This window comes from Eptatretus burgeri, chromosome 9 (genome assembly GCF_056783735.1).
Source record: "Eptatretus burgeri isolate ZD-2024b chromosome 9, Ebu_testis_v1, whole genome shotgun sequence".
NCBI lineage: Eukaryota > Metazoa > Chordata > Myxini > Myxiniformes > Myxinidae > Eptatretus > Eptatretus burgeri.
Window position 1 is genome coordinate 29,370,714 of NC_140969.1, and position 13,086 is coordinate 29,383,799.

Sequence of the window (13,086 nt, forward strand, 5' to 3'; positions counted from 1 at the left end):
GCGCACATGATGGGCCGAATGGCCTCTTCCTCCGCCAAAGTTCCTTGTTATTCGTTGTGAACGTAAAATGGATCGTCACGGTGGATCAGAACGAGGCGGTGTATAGCAATGCCGCTGTTCGATCGTCATGTTTTACATCTAAAATGTTTGTAGCTCGTAAAACGAATTTATAACGTGTTGAATATGTTATTTTTATCATAATGAAAGGTTACTAACCTCGAATGTATTTTTTTTTTAATTCTTCCTCATTCCTTCAGATTGGAATGAATTTCCGTTTCCGAACGAGTTCAGGTGTGCGAGTCGAGTTTCGTGAGTGGAATCACGTTGCGGTTTTTCTTTGATTTGTTCAACATTCGTGTGATCGTCTCCGTTTGAGAATCCCTAAATGTTAATGGTGAACGTTTTAATGATTTCCTTTGTCCTCACATCTGGTTTTTGGATCATCGGGCCTTTCTTGGCGCCAATTCGGTCTTGGGATTAGCGTGGCCTCGCCAAGGGTCGGTTGGTAATCGTGCGGTCGATCTTCGGTTTGGGTTCAACACGTGACTCGGGTGTACTGCCCTGGCCTTGTGCCAACGGCTCGTGGTGATGCATCGTAAAGCACGCTCGGCTGTTAAGCCGGCTGTCCCATTTCGTAGCATTTTCGTGCGGACGTTGCAGATCCCGCGGTTTTCTCGAGCATTGTTCAAGGTCTTTCGGCCCGGTACTTTATCTGAATCCAATTGCTTCGACATGTTTGTTGTGTCGTATTATTTAAAAAAAAAATGTACAGTATTGTGGTGTAATTAATCTTGTGATGATAACTAGTTTTCAACCTTTTCCTACAGACAAAGCAACAGTAATTAAATTTTGTTTGTATCGAGGAAAGAGTAGTTCGGGCTCATTAAAAAGCAAAGCGCCTCTTGGTAAAATAGGCCGGAGGCCAGTGGGACCTACCTTGCACACATCCCCCCCTCCCCCCCCCCCGCGACAATTTTTCACTGATACCACAATGTTCATATATATCCCAAGTATCAGAAAAAAAGATGTTCCCAGAAAAATAACTCATTTTCACAATGCTTTGTTAAGCCGTTTCCATGGCAACCAATCAAAAATAGACGAATCTCACAAAGATCGGCAAAATGTCAATATCTCCGTCAAATATAAACATAAAAATCACAAAATTGGCGTCAAATTAAAGCTTATACATTTATGTATTAAAATATGTTTTGTTTATGCTAATTGGCTCATTCGCATATCAATTAAATTTGACTTAACGACAATAATTCCCACAAAAATGCAAGAATTTCCATTTTCTTTCCTTGTAATTACCACACACGTCAGTTTTTAGTCAAAACAAGGACAAATGTGTCCAAGAGCAGCGTCCTAACGATTTTGTCGGCTAAAAAAAAAACAAAAAACAACTTCCGATATTTCATCACGTGCCTTGATTAAGCCAATAGCGAGACCCGTCATAGTGTATTTACGTATTTACGAAATATAGTGTATTTACGAAATAAATAATGTATTTACGAATTTACAACACATTAAATGGAATAATCTTTAAATAGTAACGTGAACTTTTCGAAACTTTAAAGCAAATGTCCGAATATATTTAAAAGTTCATGATAGACGCTCTCAAAAGGCACCCTCAATGCGAGGATGTGTACAAGTGTTTAGTATTTAAGGAGATCCAGATCGTGTATATAAAGGTTTTGTCTTCACAAGAACAAGAAGAACGCCGAGCGTTCTTAGAGCAGCGTTCGCTACGCGAGACGCTGCTTAAACAACATTACTTAAGTGTTGCCAGATACAAGCCAGGTTAGCAAAAAAAATATTAAATTTTTGAATTTTTTTTAAGTAGGTTAATTAGCATAAAATACAAAGCACAATGAATCGTTTGAAAATCATGCGAAATCAGATTAATCAATGGAATTAATTACCTGGGCCTGATATAATACATAACTGCGACTTATGATGTCTGTTGGTGTTTCAGGGAAACATAACGATTTTCTGTTTGAGTTAAAGTAGTGGAAATAATTTTAAATGCATTGATATGCTAATTAGGATCCGCCATTATGGAAATTCTCATTTTCGTAAATATCTCAACTTCTGGTACATGGAAATTTGTAAATGAGGAATCTACACATATGGTTGGAGGGTCAAGGAATAAAATCAACATATTTCCTTTGTTGTCAGAGATGTAGAATAATGTTTGGATAGCTTAATTACATGCAAAAATGGAAACAGCTTAATAAAGCATAGTGCAAATGAGTTATTTTTCTGGGAACATCTTTTTTTCTGATACCTGGGATATATATGAACACTGTGGTATCAGTGAAAAATTGTCGCAGGGGGGGTGCAAGGTAGGTCCCACTGGCCCCCGGCCTAAAAGATATGGAGTGTAGTTTTCATTATAAATTGTTTTCTCACTTAACTTGCCATTTGCCTTGGAGTGGTCTTCATCCTGATTTGAGTGGTCTTCATCCTGATTTCAGTGGTCTTCATCCTGATTTCAGTGGTCTTCATCCTGATTTCAGTGGTCTTCATCCTTCTTGGAGTGGTCTTCATCCTGATTTGAGTGGTCTTCATCCTGCTTGGAGTGGTCTTCATCCTACTTGGAGTGGTCTTCATTCTGCTTTGAGTGGTCTTCATCCTGATTTAAGTGGTATGCCTCATTAGATGTTTGTTTGTTTTTTTCCTACCAAGCTGAGGCTCATTAAAGGGCGAGTCAACAGAGGAGAAAAAGACAACACCGACAGTGGGAGCAGCAGGTCAACGAGCAGTGGAACGACCAAAGAGGAATAGAGGAGGGGGAAGAAATGCAAGAACGAACCATCACGGGGCTTGCAATAACACATTGCAGATAAGACGAGGACATACAAACCCAGAACGTACAAACGATGCAATGGAACTCATCAAGACGCACAAATACATGCATCAACAAATTAACGGAATAGTAGAACAGGCCTCCTCACCTCCCGATGACAGTCTCTCAGATTCGGAGCAGCGAAGATGGCATCTGGCCACGAAGAAACCGGGAACTCAAACAAACCTCCATTTTGTGACCTTCAGCGTAAAACTGAGACATCGATTACTAAAAGGAGACTCTTCCATCTGTGTCTCCGTCACGTTTTATTCCAACGGGTTTCTGCCGTTGTAGAATAACAAAAATTGTAGTACTACTGGAAAACTAATAATCAATTTTATTTGGAACAAAAAAAATTGTGTGTGTTTAATTGATATGAAATAGGCAAAGCCCAGAAGCGAACGTAGAATTCTTCTTGCATTCGCTTCTTAAATATATCAAATTAAACAGTCTTTTTGCTATGAAAAAATAAATATGACCTCAACATTACCTTCACAACAACAACTACACCGCCGAGAACAGGATCTCATCTGAAAAGAAAAAAAAATTCCTCAACATTACCTTCACAACGACAACTACACTGCCTAGAACAGGATCTCATCTAAAAAAATAAATATTACCTCAACATTACCTTCCCAACGACAACTACACCGCCTAGAACAGGATGTCATCTGAAAAGAAAAAAAAATTCCTCAACATTACCTTCACAATGACAACTACACTGCCTAGAACAGGATCTCATCTAAAAAAATAAATATTACCTCAACATTACCTTCCCAACGACAACTACACCGCCTAGAACAGGATCTCATCTGAAAAGAAAAGAAAAATTCCTCAACATTACCTTCACAACGACAACTACACCGCCTAGAACAGGATCTCATCTGAAAAAAATTAATATTACCTCAACATTACCTTCACAACGACAACTACACCGCCTAGAACAGGATCTCATCTAAAAAAATAAATACAAGAAGCGAACGTAGTATTCTTCTTACATTCGCTTCTGACTTTACCTATAACTTGTTCACAACTGTATACGCAATTTCCGGTTACTTCGGCCTAGATTCGGGATCAGCGATCAAATAATGTAAATCACGATTAAAAATTATTTTTTGATGATGCGGGAGATATCTTTATTAAAATCAGTGGAGGAAATATACACCATGTCTGATATTATTTGGGTCTTTCATGTCTCCGACGATGCCTTAATCTCCCGGCATGCATCATTCCCCATGACAAAAACCGGAAACAAAAAAAAACAGAAGCAAAAAAAAAACGGAAGCAAAAGGGTCATAGCCAATGACATGGATTCACAATTGCCAGGGTATTGTGTTGTTGTTGTTGTTGTTGTTGTTGTTTCCTATTCTCTCATGTGCACGCGTTAAGTATGAAGCTCACTGAGTTCGCTATAAAAGTGCCTGTTTTAAAAAACCTTCCTTATCGGGAGGGAAGAGGAAGAAGCAGGACCTGGAGCTTGGATGTCACAATTCTAACAGCTCGACAGCAGAAACCCTTTAGAATATCGTGTTATGGACATGGAAGGAGCACACATAATTATATATACTGTTTCAATACTTCTTCGAAGTGATACAAAAATGTCGAAAGTGCACGGCACGAGCACACAAGTGACAACAACCACAACCACGCGTTATAAAAGGTCCGTGTGTGTGTGTGTGTGTGTGTGTGTGTGTGTGTGTGTGTGTGTGTGTGTGTGTGTGTGTGTGTGTGTTTTTCACTTCATTTTACATCCTCATTGATACAGTTAGACGTGCAATATGGTTGTGAAGTGCAACATGCTGTCTTGATTAACCATATTCAGGTTGGGGGAGGGTCAAAATAACCCCCTGTAGAAATTTTGCGATTTCTCTGTCATCCATCCATCCATCCATCCATCCATCCATCCATTGGGATCATACTCTGTGCAGAGCGTTGGTGCTGCCTAAGCAGTCTTCTTGGCGATTGGGCACAATCCTGCACGGGTCGCCACTCCGACACGGGATACCAGCATGCTAGCACTCATTTTGCCGACCTCGGAAGGATGACAGGCAGTCAACCCCACCTGGTATTAATTCAACTGCCGAGTGCGGTTTGAACTCAGGATCATAGATAGGATCCCAAGCCTTCCACCCTAACCATTAAGCCAACACCCAGGCATTTCTCTGTAATCCCCACAAATTTCCAAATGACTTCCATGACATTTATTTTTTTGTTTTTGTTGAAGTCCTGCACATCTTGTGAAAAACTTGAGAATATGCATACAATTAGCATACTTGCTTAATTAATAATTTGATAATTTAAAAAAAACATCCAACATTTTATCGCTAATTGAATGACATGGGCATATTAAGAAGATTTTATATCTACACACCAAATTTAGTGTCAATCAGACTTTCCACGTCTAAGGTGGGGGGGGGATGACTGCCCCCCTCCCCTCCTGTGGCCTAGACATACTTCGAAAAAGCGCAGCCTGAATAGAGTTAAAACCATCAGCGAAGCGACGGGCCGGCACGGTTAGTGCTTCCAAATTGAAATGAGATGAAGTCACCCAGTTTCATTGAAGGTCCATTGGGATATTAAGATTTATTTAATAACTAGAATGGCACTTGGTGGAGCAACCATACGCCGTTTTACTGGACTGTGTTACCTCATGACGCTTTTGAATATCTCGGTTGCTTTTTGGGGGTTTTTAGTTGAAGATTTTGTGTAAAATGAGTGGGTAAACCTTTGCTGAAAGGCTCATGCAGGGTCTCGGGTATAGTTTGTGAATTTTCTCGGAAATAAATGAAATTAGGAAGTGATGGGCCAACAAGACATGCCAACCTGAATATGGATTTGAACCTGGGATTCCAGCATCATGAGTTAAGTTTTCAGGTGGGAATGTCAAGTTAAGACAATACGAGATATGATAACGATGCTTTGCAGATACCTGTGACTTTTATGTGCATTACACCTTCATTAATTTTCTCACTTCATTAAAAGAAGGCTGATTGTGGTGGAGAGATGGGTTGGGGGTGGAAGGGGTGGGGGGCTTCATCTCCTTTTCGTCTAGCCATGTTTCTGACCCAAACCACACTGATTTCAAATATTCACTGATACCATGGCATTTGTATCATCTACACACGACTAGAGGTAGGATGACAAAAAGATTTCTGGTCTTGTGACCGCATGGTTATTATAACATTCACACAAAGCTGCAAATGGATGGTTGTTTTGTTGTTCGAAAGGTTGTTTACGATCCGACGTGCATGTAAATTATTTTTGTTGGGATGCACGTTTTACTGTTTTCTTCATTGTTGATGATCAGACATTCTCCTGCCATGTAAGATAGGTATAAATAATAGTGTTCTGCCAGTTAGTTTGTCGTTGTTCTGCCTCGTACAGATTATGGAGGGGGTTCGAGGCCTCGCCGTCTCGTCAGACTTTCTGGCCTGGCTGCAGGCCCAGGGTCTGAGTTCAGAAACTTCTTGGGCTGTAGTGAACGAGTTGAGTATCAAGAGCCAACAGGCACTCCTTGACTGCACAGAGCCCACTACAGTGAGAGCTGAGCTATACTCGATTGCCAGAGAGAAGCTGCCCTTTGTCTTGTACGCTGAGTTGCGCCGCTTTGTGGAGTCGCGTTACCAGCAACTCCGTTTGGATCCTTCTCCTGCACCAGTTGGATTACCTACTTTGATTTCGGTGCTTGGATCTTTGTTGGAGAGCTTGAGTCTGGAATATTCCCACTATGCCCACAAGCTCAGATCTTTAGGTGCTGAGCAGAGCCACAATGAAGCTGCTGTAATGGGATCTGAAGAAACCGTTTCTTCAATGGACGTAAAAATTGTGAATGTTTGCACCTGGAATCCTGAACTGGGAAGAACGGCAGAGACTGGTGAGGCATGTTAAAATCTTTACAATGATTAAGCATGCAACATATTAAATGCTCTTTCGAGAATAATAAATATCACAACTGATTTAGCAAGAAAAAAGGGCAAATGGACACTAAACGGATCTTCCTGTTTGTTTGTATTAATAATTATACTGTACCTTTGAAAAGTAATGTTGGTTGGGGTGGAGCGAAGGACCACCCTGGCAGTCTTGGCTGTAGTTTGTTGTGTTTAAATGTTTTTCTCGTTTTATTATCCACTAAATTCGCCTCGGAAACCAATGTTATCTAACCCCTACTCCTCCCCTCTCTCGACCAAAATCTGTTAGCAATTTTGTTAATATGGTCTGAAAATGCTTGGCCAGATTCAAATTTATTTTTGCCAAACAAAAATGGCAAAACGTACAGTACATATAGAAAGTCTACACCCCCCTTTATAAATGTTCACCTTTTGTTGCCTTATAGCCTGGAATTAAATTGCATGAAATCAGACTTTTTCCACCTTTATTTACACATCGTAACCCACAACTTCCAAGTGAAAAACAAATTCTACAAATTTCACAATATTTATTAAAAATACAAAACTAGAATATCTTGGTTGGATAAGTGATACTTGATACTTAATTTAAGTTAATACTTGGTGGAAGCACCTTTGACAGCAATTACACCTGTGAGTCTATTGGGTAGGTCTGTACCAACTTTGCACACCTTGATTGGGCAATATTTGCCCATTCTTCTGTCCTAAACTGTTCAAGCTCAGTCAAGTTGCGTGGGGATCATTGATGGACAGCTCAGTCTTCAAGTCATGCCGCAGATCTTTGATTGGATTTTGGTCGGGGCTCTGACTGGGCCACTCAAGAACATTTATCTTTTTGTTCCTGAGCCACTGCAGTGTAGCTTTGGCTGTGTGTTTCAGGTCGTCATGCTAAAAGGTGAACTTCCGTCCCAATTACAGCTTTCTTGCAGAGGGCAGCAGGTTTTCCTTGAGGATTTTTCTGTATTTTGATCCATCCATTGTCCCTTCTATCCCACCAAGTGCCCCAGTTCCTGCTGATGAAAAACATCCCTATAACATGATGCTGCCACCACCATGCTTCACAGTAGGGATGGTGTTCTTTTATTTTATTTTTTTGTATACATTGTCGAGACTCGTATGAGAGCTAACACACAAGGCACAGCAAGGGGGGGGGATGAGACGAGGGGTGGGAGAGGAGAGAACAAAACAGTGGGGAACGGAGACATTAGGAGATCTGTGAAAGGAAGAGGGATGGGGTGGGGAACACGTGGTATACAAGATGTACACTACAGGGACTTTCAGGAAGGAAAGCAGGGAATTTGAGGGAGGTGGGTTTGGGATGGATTAACGGGGGGAGAAGAGATCGAGGTTTTAGATGGGGGAAGGTAAGAGGTGGTGGTGAACAGCTGTTTTGAAGGCCTTGAGGAAAGAATGGAATTGAAGAGAGTGAGGGAGTTTTTTCCAAAGGTGGGAAAAAGAGGAATGAAAGCGTGAAGATGAACAGTGATTCGTAATTTTGGTAGTTTTACCAGAAGGGGGTTGTTGGCGGACCTTGAGCGCCCTGCGGAAATATGGTGGGGACATGTTGCAGACAGAGCAGGGGGGGGCGAGACCGGAAAGGAGACTGTAGAAGACAGAAAGACCACTGACCTGCCTGTGGTGAGAGAGTGAGAGGCCCAAAGACAGCCTCATCGCGGGAGATACCAATGATCCTAACTGCCTTGGTTTCTACAGCGTGAAGCTGAGAGAGGTGAGAGGTGGGAGCACCAGCCCAGAGGGGAGAGCAGTACTCCATCAGGCTGTGGACGAAAGCTTTGTATATGGTCAGGAGCTCAGGTGGGCTGAGGATGGACTTTGCACGATGGAGGATTCCGAGTCGGCGACTGGCTTTGGAGGCCAGGTTAGAAATGTGGCTTTCCCAGGAAAGATTATGGCAGATCGTGAGTCCCAGAAGCTTGAATGAAAGGACTTCTTCCAGAGGATTGTTGAGAAAGTAGATGGGGGGGGGGGGGGGGTTTCTCAACGGACCTTTTGGAGAGACAAAGTGAGAGTGTGAGATTTGTCTGGATTGAAAGACATGTTCCATGTGTTGGACCAGTTTGTGATTTCACCCAGATCTGCAGAGTGAAGAAGCTGCTGCTCGTCAGTCTGAGGGATGACAGATGGTATGACAGAGGGTGGAGTCATCAGCAAAGAGATAAAGAAGATTTTCCAAGGATTCTGAGAGATCATTTATGAAAACCAGAAAAAGAACAGGGCCCAGAACGCTGCCTTGGGGAACTCTAGCCTGGACAGGATGAGGGGATGAAAGAACTCCATTTCGGGCCACACATTGGCTGCGACAGGAGAGGAAGTGTGAGCCGTGAGTGGAGATGGCCTTGGATACCATCGGAAGAGAGTTTGGTGAGCAGGGCAGGGTGCCAGACCGTGTCAAAAGTACACGATATGTCTAAGGATATGGCTGTGATTTCATGTCTGGCATTGAGGATCTCCATCCATTGTTGGGAGAGCAGAAGCAGCATATCCAGGGTAGAGTGACCTGGTCTGAAACCAAAAAGTCCAGCTTCTTTGGGTGATGTGCCCTGTTGGGTTTGCGCCAAACGTAACGTTTTTGCATTTTGGCCAAAAGTTCCATCTTGGTTTCATCAGCCCACAAAACTTTTTGCCACATGTCTTCAGAAGCTCTAGAGTGTTTTTTTTGCATTCCTCAAACGGGATTCAAGGTCGCCTTTTTTGAGTAATGGCTTCCTTCTTGCCACCCGACTGCACAGGCTAGACTTGTGTATTGCTTGGGATATTGTTGTCACATGCACACAGTGACCAGTCTTTGCCATAAAGGCATGTAGCTCTTTCAAAGTTTGCATTGGTCTCTTGGTGGCCTTTCTGATCAGTCTCCTTGCTTGGTCATCCAGTTTTGGAGGGATGGCCTGATCTAGGCAGGGTCTTGGTGGTACCATATGCCTTCCACTTCTTAATGATTGTCTTGACTGCTCCAAGGGATATTCAAGGCCTTTGATATTTTTATGCCCATCCCCTGTTCTGTGCCTTTCCACAACTTTATCCCAGAGGTCCTTTAAAAGCTCCTTGGAGCTCATGGTTGTCTTTGCTGTGATATGCAGTACCCAGCAGAGGAAACTATTGGAACAGCTGATTTTATCCTGAAATAATCATAATCACCACATTTTAACACAGATGGAGGCCAATTAACTTGGTGTTTGATTATGAAGGTGATTTATTCCACCTGAGCTAATTTGCAATTGCTATTTTAAGGGGGGGGGGGTCGATCACATATCCCTCCAAGATATTCTTGTTTTGTATTTTAAATTAATTTTGTGAAATTTGTAGAATTTGTTTTTCACTTGTAAGTTTTGGGTTACGATGTGTAAATGATGGTGAAAAAAAAAATCTGATTTAATTCCATACCAGGCTATGAGGCATCAAAAGGTGAAAAATTTGAAAGGGGGTGTAGACTTTCTGTAGGCATTGTAGATATGAAATCCTCATTTGGAAAGAAAGAAACAGCAGATGAAAATGGTGCTTAACAAAATGGAGCATGGTCTAGCTTGAGCCTTGACTGGATAGTGGATATATTGTCGCGTTTGGTCTCGGAATGGTACCATGTGTGCTGTGCATTGTCAGCATGCTCGACGGGAAGCCACTCGTATTCCGCCAAGCATCGTCCTGTCAAATCGGCTCCCTGCTGATGCTCTCGTTTCGGTTTGGTTCTTGTGAAGCTTTCCACTTGTATTCATTTTTTCCCCTCTTGATTCGCTGTGTCGGTCCTCTTGTGGCCTTTATGCTTTGATGAATTCTATTAACCATATGTCCAGTTCAGAATTGGAATAAAAAATTAGCTCGGCATGTGAAATGGAATTTCTCTGCAAGTGATGAGAAGGGAAAAAAAATCACACCATGTTCGTGCTTGCGGATAACAGCATAGTTGTTCTTCATTGACTTTGTCCTGGATGCATTCAATTGGTTTGCTCTGAAATTTTTTTATATGCAGAGTTGAGACTCGTGGAAGAGCTAGAACACACAACGGACACAACAGAGCAAAAGGAATAGCAGAAGGAGAGGGGGAAACGCACAACAGCGGGATTGGGGAATAAAATAGAAAGAGACTTTGAAGATGAGGGATGTGAGGAACAATGAGGACTTGGGGAGAACACAGGGGGTGGACAAAGAGGGATTATTTATTTATTTGTATGCAGCCTGTGGTTGCTTGGCTGCATCATTTTCTGGGGGCACAGTTGTGCCGCTGATGCAATGCCTTCTGTTACCAGCACGCTAGTACTCATTTCACCCACCTCCGAAGGATGGCAGGCTGAGTCAACCCGCCTGGCTTTAATTCAATGTTGACAGGGGCTTGAACTCAAGACCTAAAGATCTTAAGCCAGCCAGCCACCTTAACCGCTTAGCCAACACTAGGCCTTACGTAACATATGATTATGTTGTTTTGTTTGAGCGCAACCACCACGCATCACTTAACAGTCCAAGTGTTATGACTTTTACGCAATGCCATAAAATGTGAAGCCAAGAGATTTTGCTTTAAATTCATTGGTCTACATTTCTTTCTTTTTTAGGTTCAGCTATCAAGATTCTTTGGCTGAACCGTTTACCATTCATCTTTTTTATTTTTTTTAATCAAATGTCTTTATAACATCTTCATTAAAGCCTTATGTATGCACTTGCGGTATGTGCTGACCAGGAAGAAGAAAAATAATATGGGGGGAAAAGAAAGGACACAAGGTCTGCCTCTTCTTCACAAAGAAGAGGTAGACCTTGTATGCCCTGGTTGTTTGGGGTAAAAGCTGCAACCAAGCGTCTCTGCCAGAGCTTTGGGGAGCAGTGCAGGATGGGGATGTTTGGAGAAATCTGATCATGAATGTCACCAGAAGTCGGCCACGACTTGACGGAACTAATGACTCGTAACTAGATAACACAAGGTGGAAAAGCAAACCCTGGTTATTTCATCAACATGTTATCTTTCCAGAAAACGAGAAGGTTCAACTTGAAGAACGGCGTTACGTTCCATCATCAGTCTCTGTGCAGGAGCCATCAAACAATGTCATTGATGAGAATTACCAAGGTGAAGACTGGTTTCCTGACTCAAATCAACTCGAACCTGGTAAGCATCACGATTAAACATAACATAAATGTCTGTACCTCGAGTTGCAAATCGACATGTAACTCGGTAGCAAAAACTTGGTTCGGATCCGGCTCGGTAACGTTGGCAAAAAATTTGCCAGGTCTCACCGCTCTTTAGAGCGTCACATGGCTATCACTCTACTCGGCAAACGCTGCCTACACTTAATACGCACTCTCCGTACGGATACACTGTGAGCCGAGTTGGCACTCAATAAGTCGATAACTGAGAGAGAAATAAGCTCGGCACAGCGCTTCCCATACAGCCAAGTGCACCACACAATGCTGTTGCCAAGAGATGCAAGCGATGAATTGCTAATTGGTTTGACGCAAACATTTGCCATTCATTTCCCTGTGCACATGAAACGAAAATCTAGGTTAAGCATTTGGTTCATTTTGTCTGTCTGTCTCTACAAACATCGGTTTATGTTTGAGTAACAACTTAATTTCAATTGAATGTTAAGGCCCGATCACACCTTGACGTTTTAGCCAGCGATGGCAACGTGTTAAAATTTATGTAAAACGCTGGCTTGCGTTGAACTTTTGATGTTTTTTTTTAAAGATTCGGACGTATTCATAGCGACTTGGTCTTATGTATAACGCATTGGTAACAACACAGAACGTTTCGTTGTGTTATAGATAACTTATACCAACGAATGCTGAACCTGTTGTCGGCCTACACAACCGATGCCCAACGATAGTCTAACTCAGGCATAGCGCGTTGCACGCATCGCCGACGATGTCGTGACGTAGCCTATTAAAAGGCTGACGCACAACGATTCAAATCATAACTGCCGTAGAAATGGAAGGGTCAAAATCGCGGTCACACCTTGGCGATCTTGCCAGCGTATGCCAACGTAACAAAAAGTGTGTCTAAAACGTTGGGGCACGTCGAATACGGTATGGGTAAGTTTGGTATGCGCGAGTAGAACGCTAAATACGCTATCATAAGTCGTAGTAAGTAGAGTACGTCAAGAAATTTTGAACATGTTCAAAATTTTACGACATACTCGGCGTATGACACACGTTCGCATGCGATGGGGATAAGTTTTACACACGATATGTGGTCGGTCCGTGTCGGTCTGGACGTGTCGGTCCAGCTTGATAGGACGTGTCGGTCCAGCTTGATAGGACGTGTCGGTCCAGCTTGATAGGACGTGTCGGTCCAGCTTGATAGGACGTGTCGGTCCAGCTTGATAGGACGTGTCG

General features: G+C 42.4%; 1 protein-coding gene across 7 annotated transcripts in view; it reads left to right on the plus strand.

The window, feature by feature from the left end:
• The first annotated feature begins 256 nt into the window (after positions 1-256).
• LOC147019804 (uncharacterized) overlaps positions 257-13,086 on the plus strand; it is a 31,443-nt gene continuing 18,613 nt past the window's right edge. For 3 of the 7 annotated variants that reach the window (XR_015061519.1, XR_015061520.1, XM_085894546.1), the window contains exons 1-2: positions 6,233-6,722; positions 11,726-11,860. Coding sequence is in view for 5 of the 7 variants with exons in the window: in XM_085894546.1 (XP_085750672.1) it covers positions 6,236-6,722; positions 11,726-11,860 (622 nt within the window). In the remaining 2 variants the exon portion in view is untranslated. Of the gene's footprint in view, positions 310-2,456; positions 2,648-6,232; positions 6,723-11,725; positions 11,861-13,086 lie in introns of those variants that run through there. The other 4 variants (XM_085894542.1, XM_085894544.1, XM_085894545.1 and 1 more) reach the window with 4 other exon arrangements.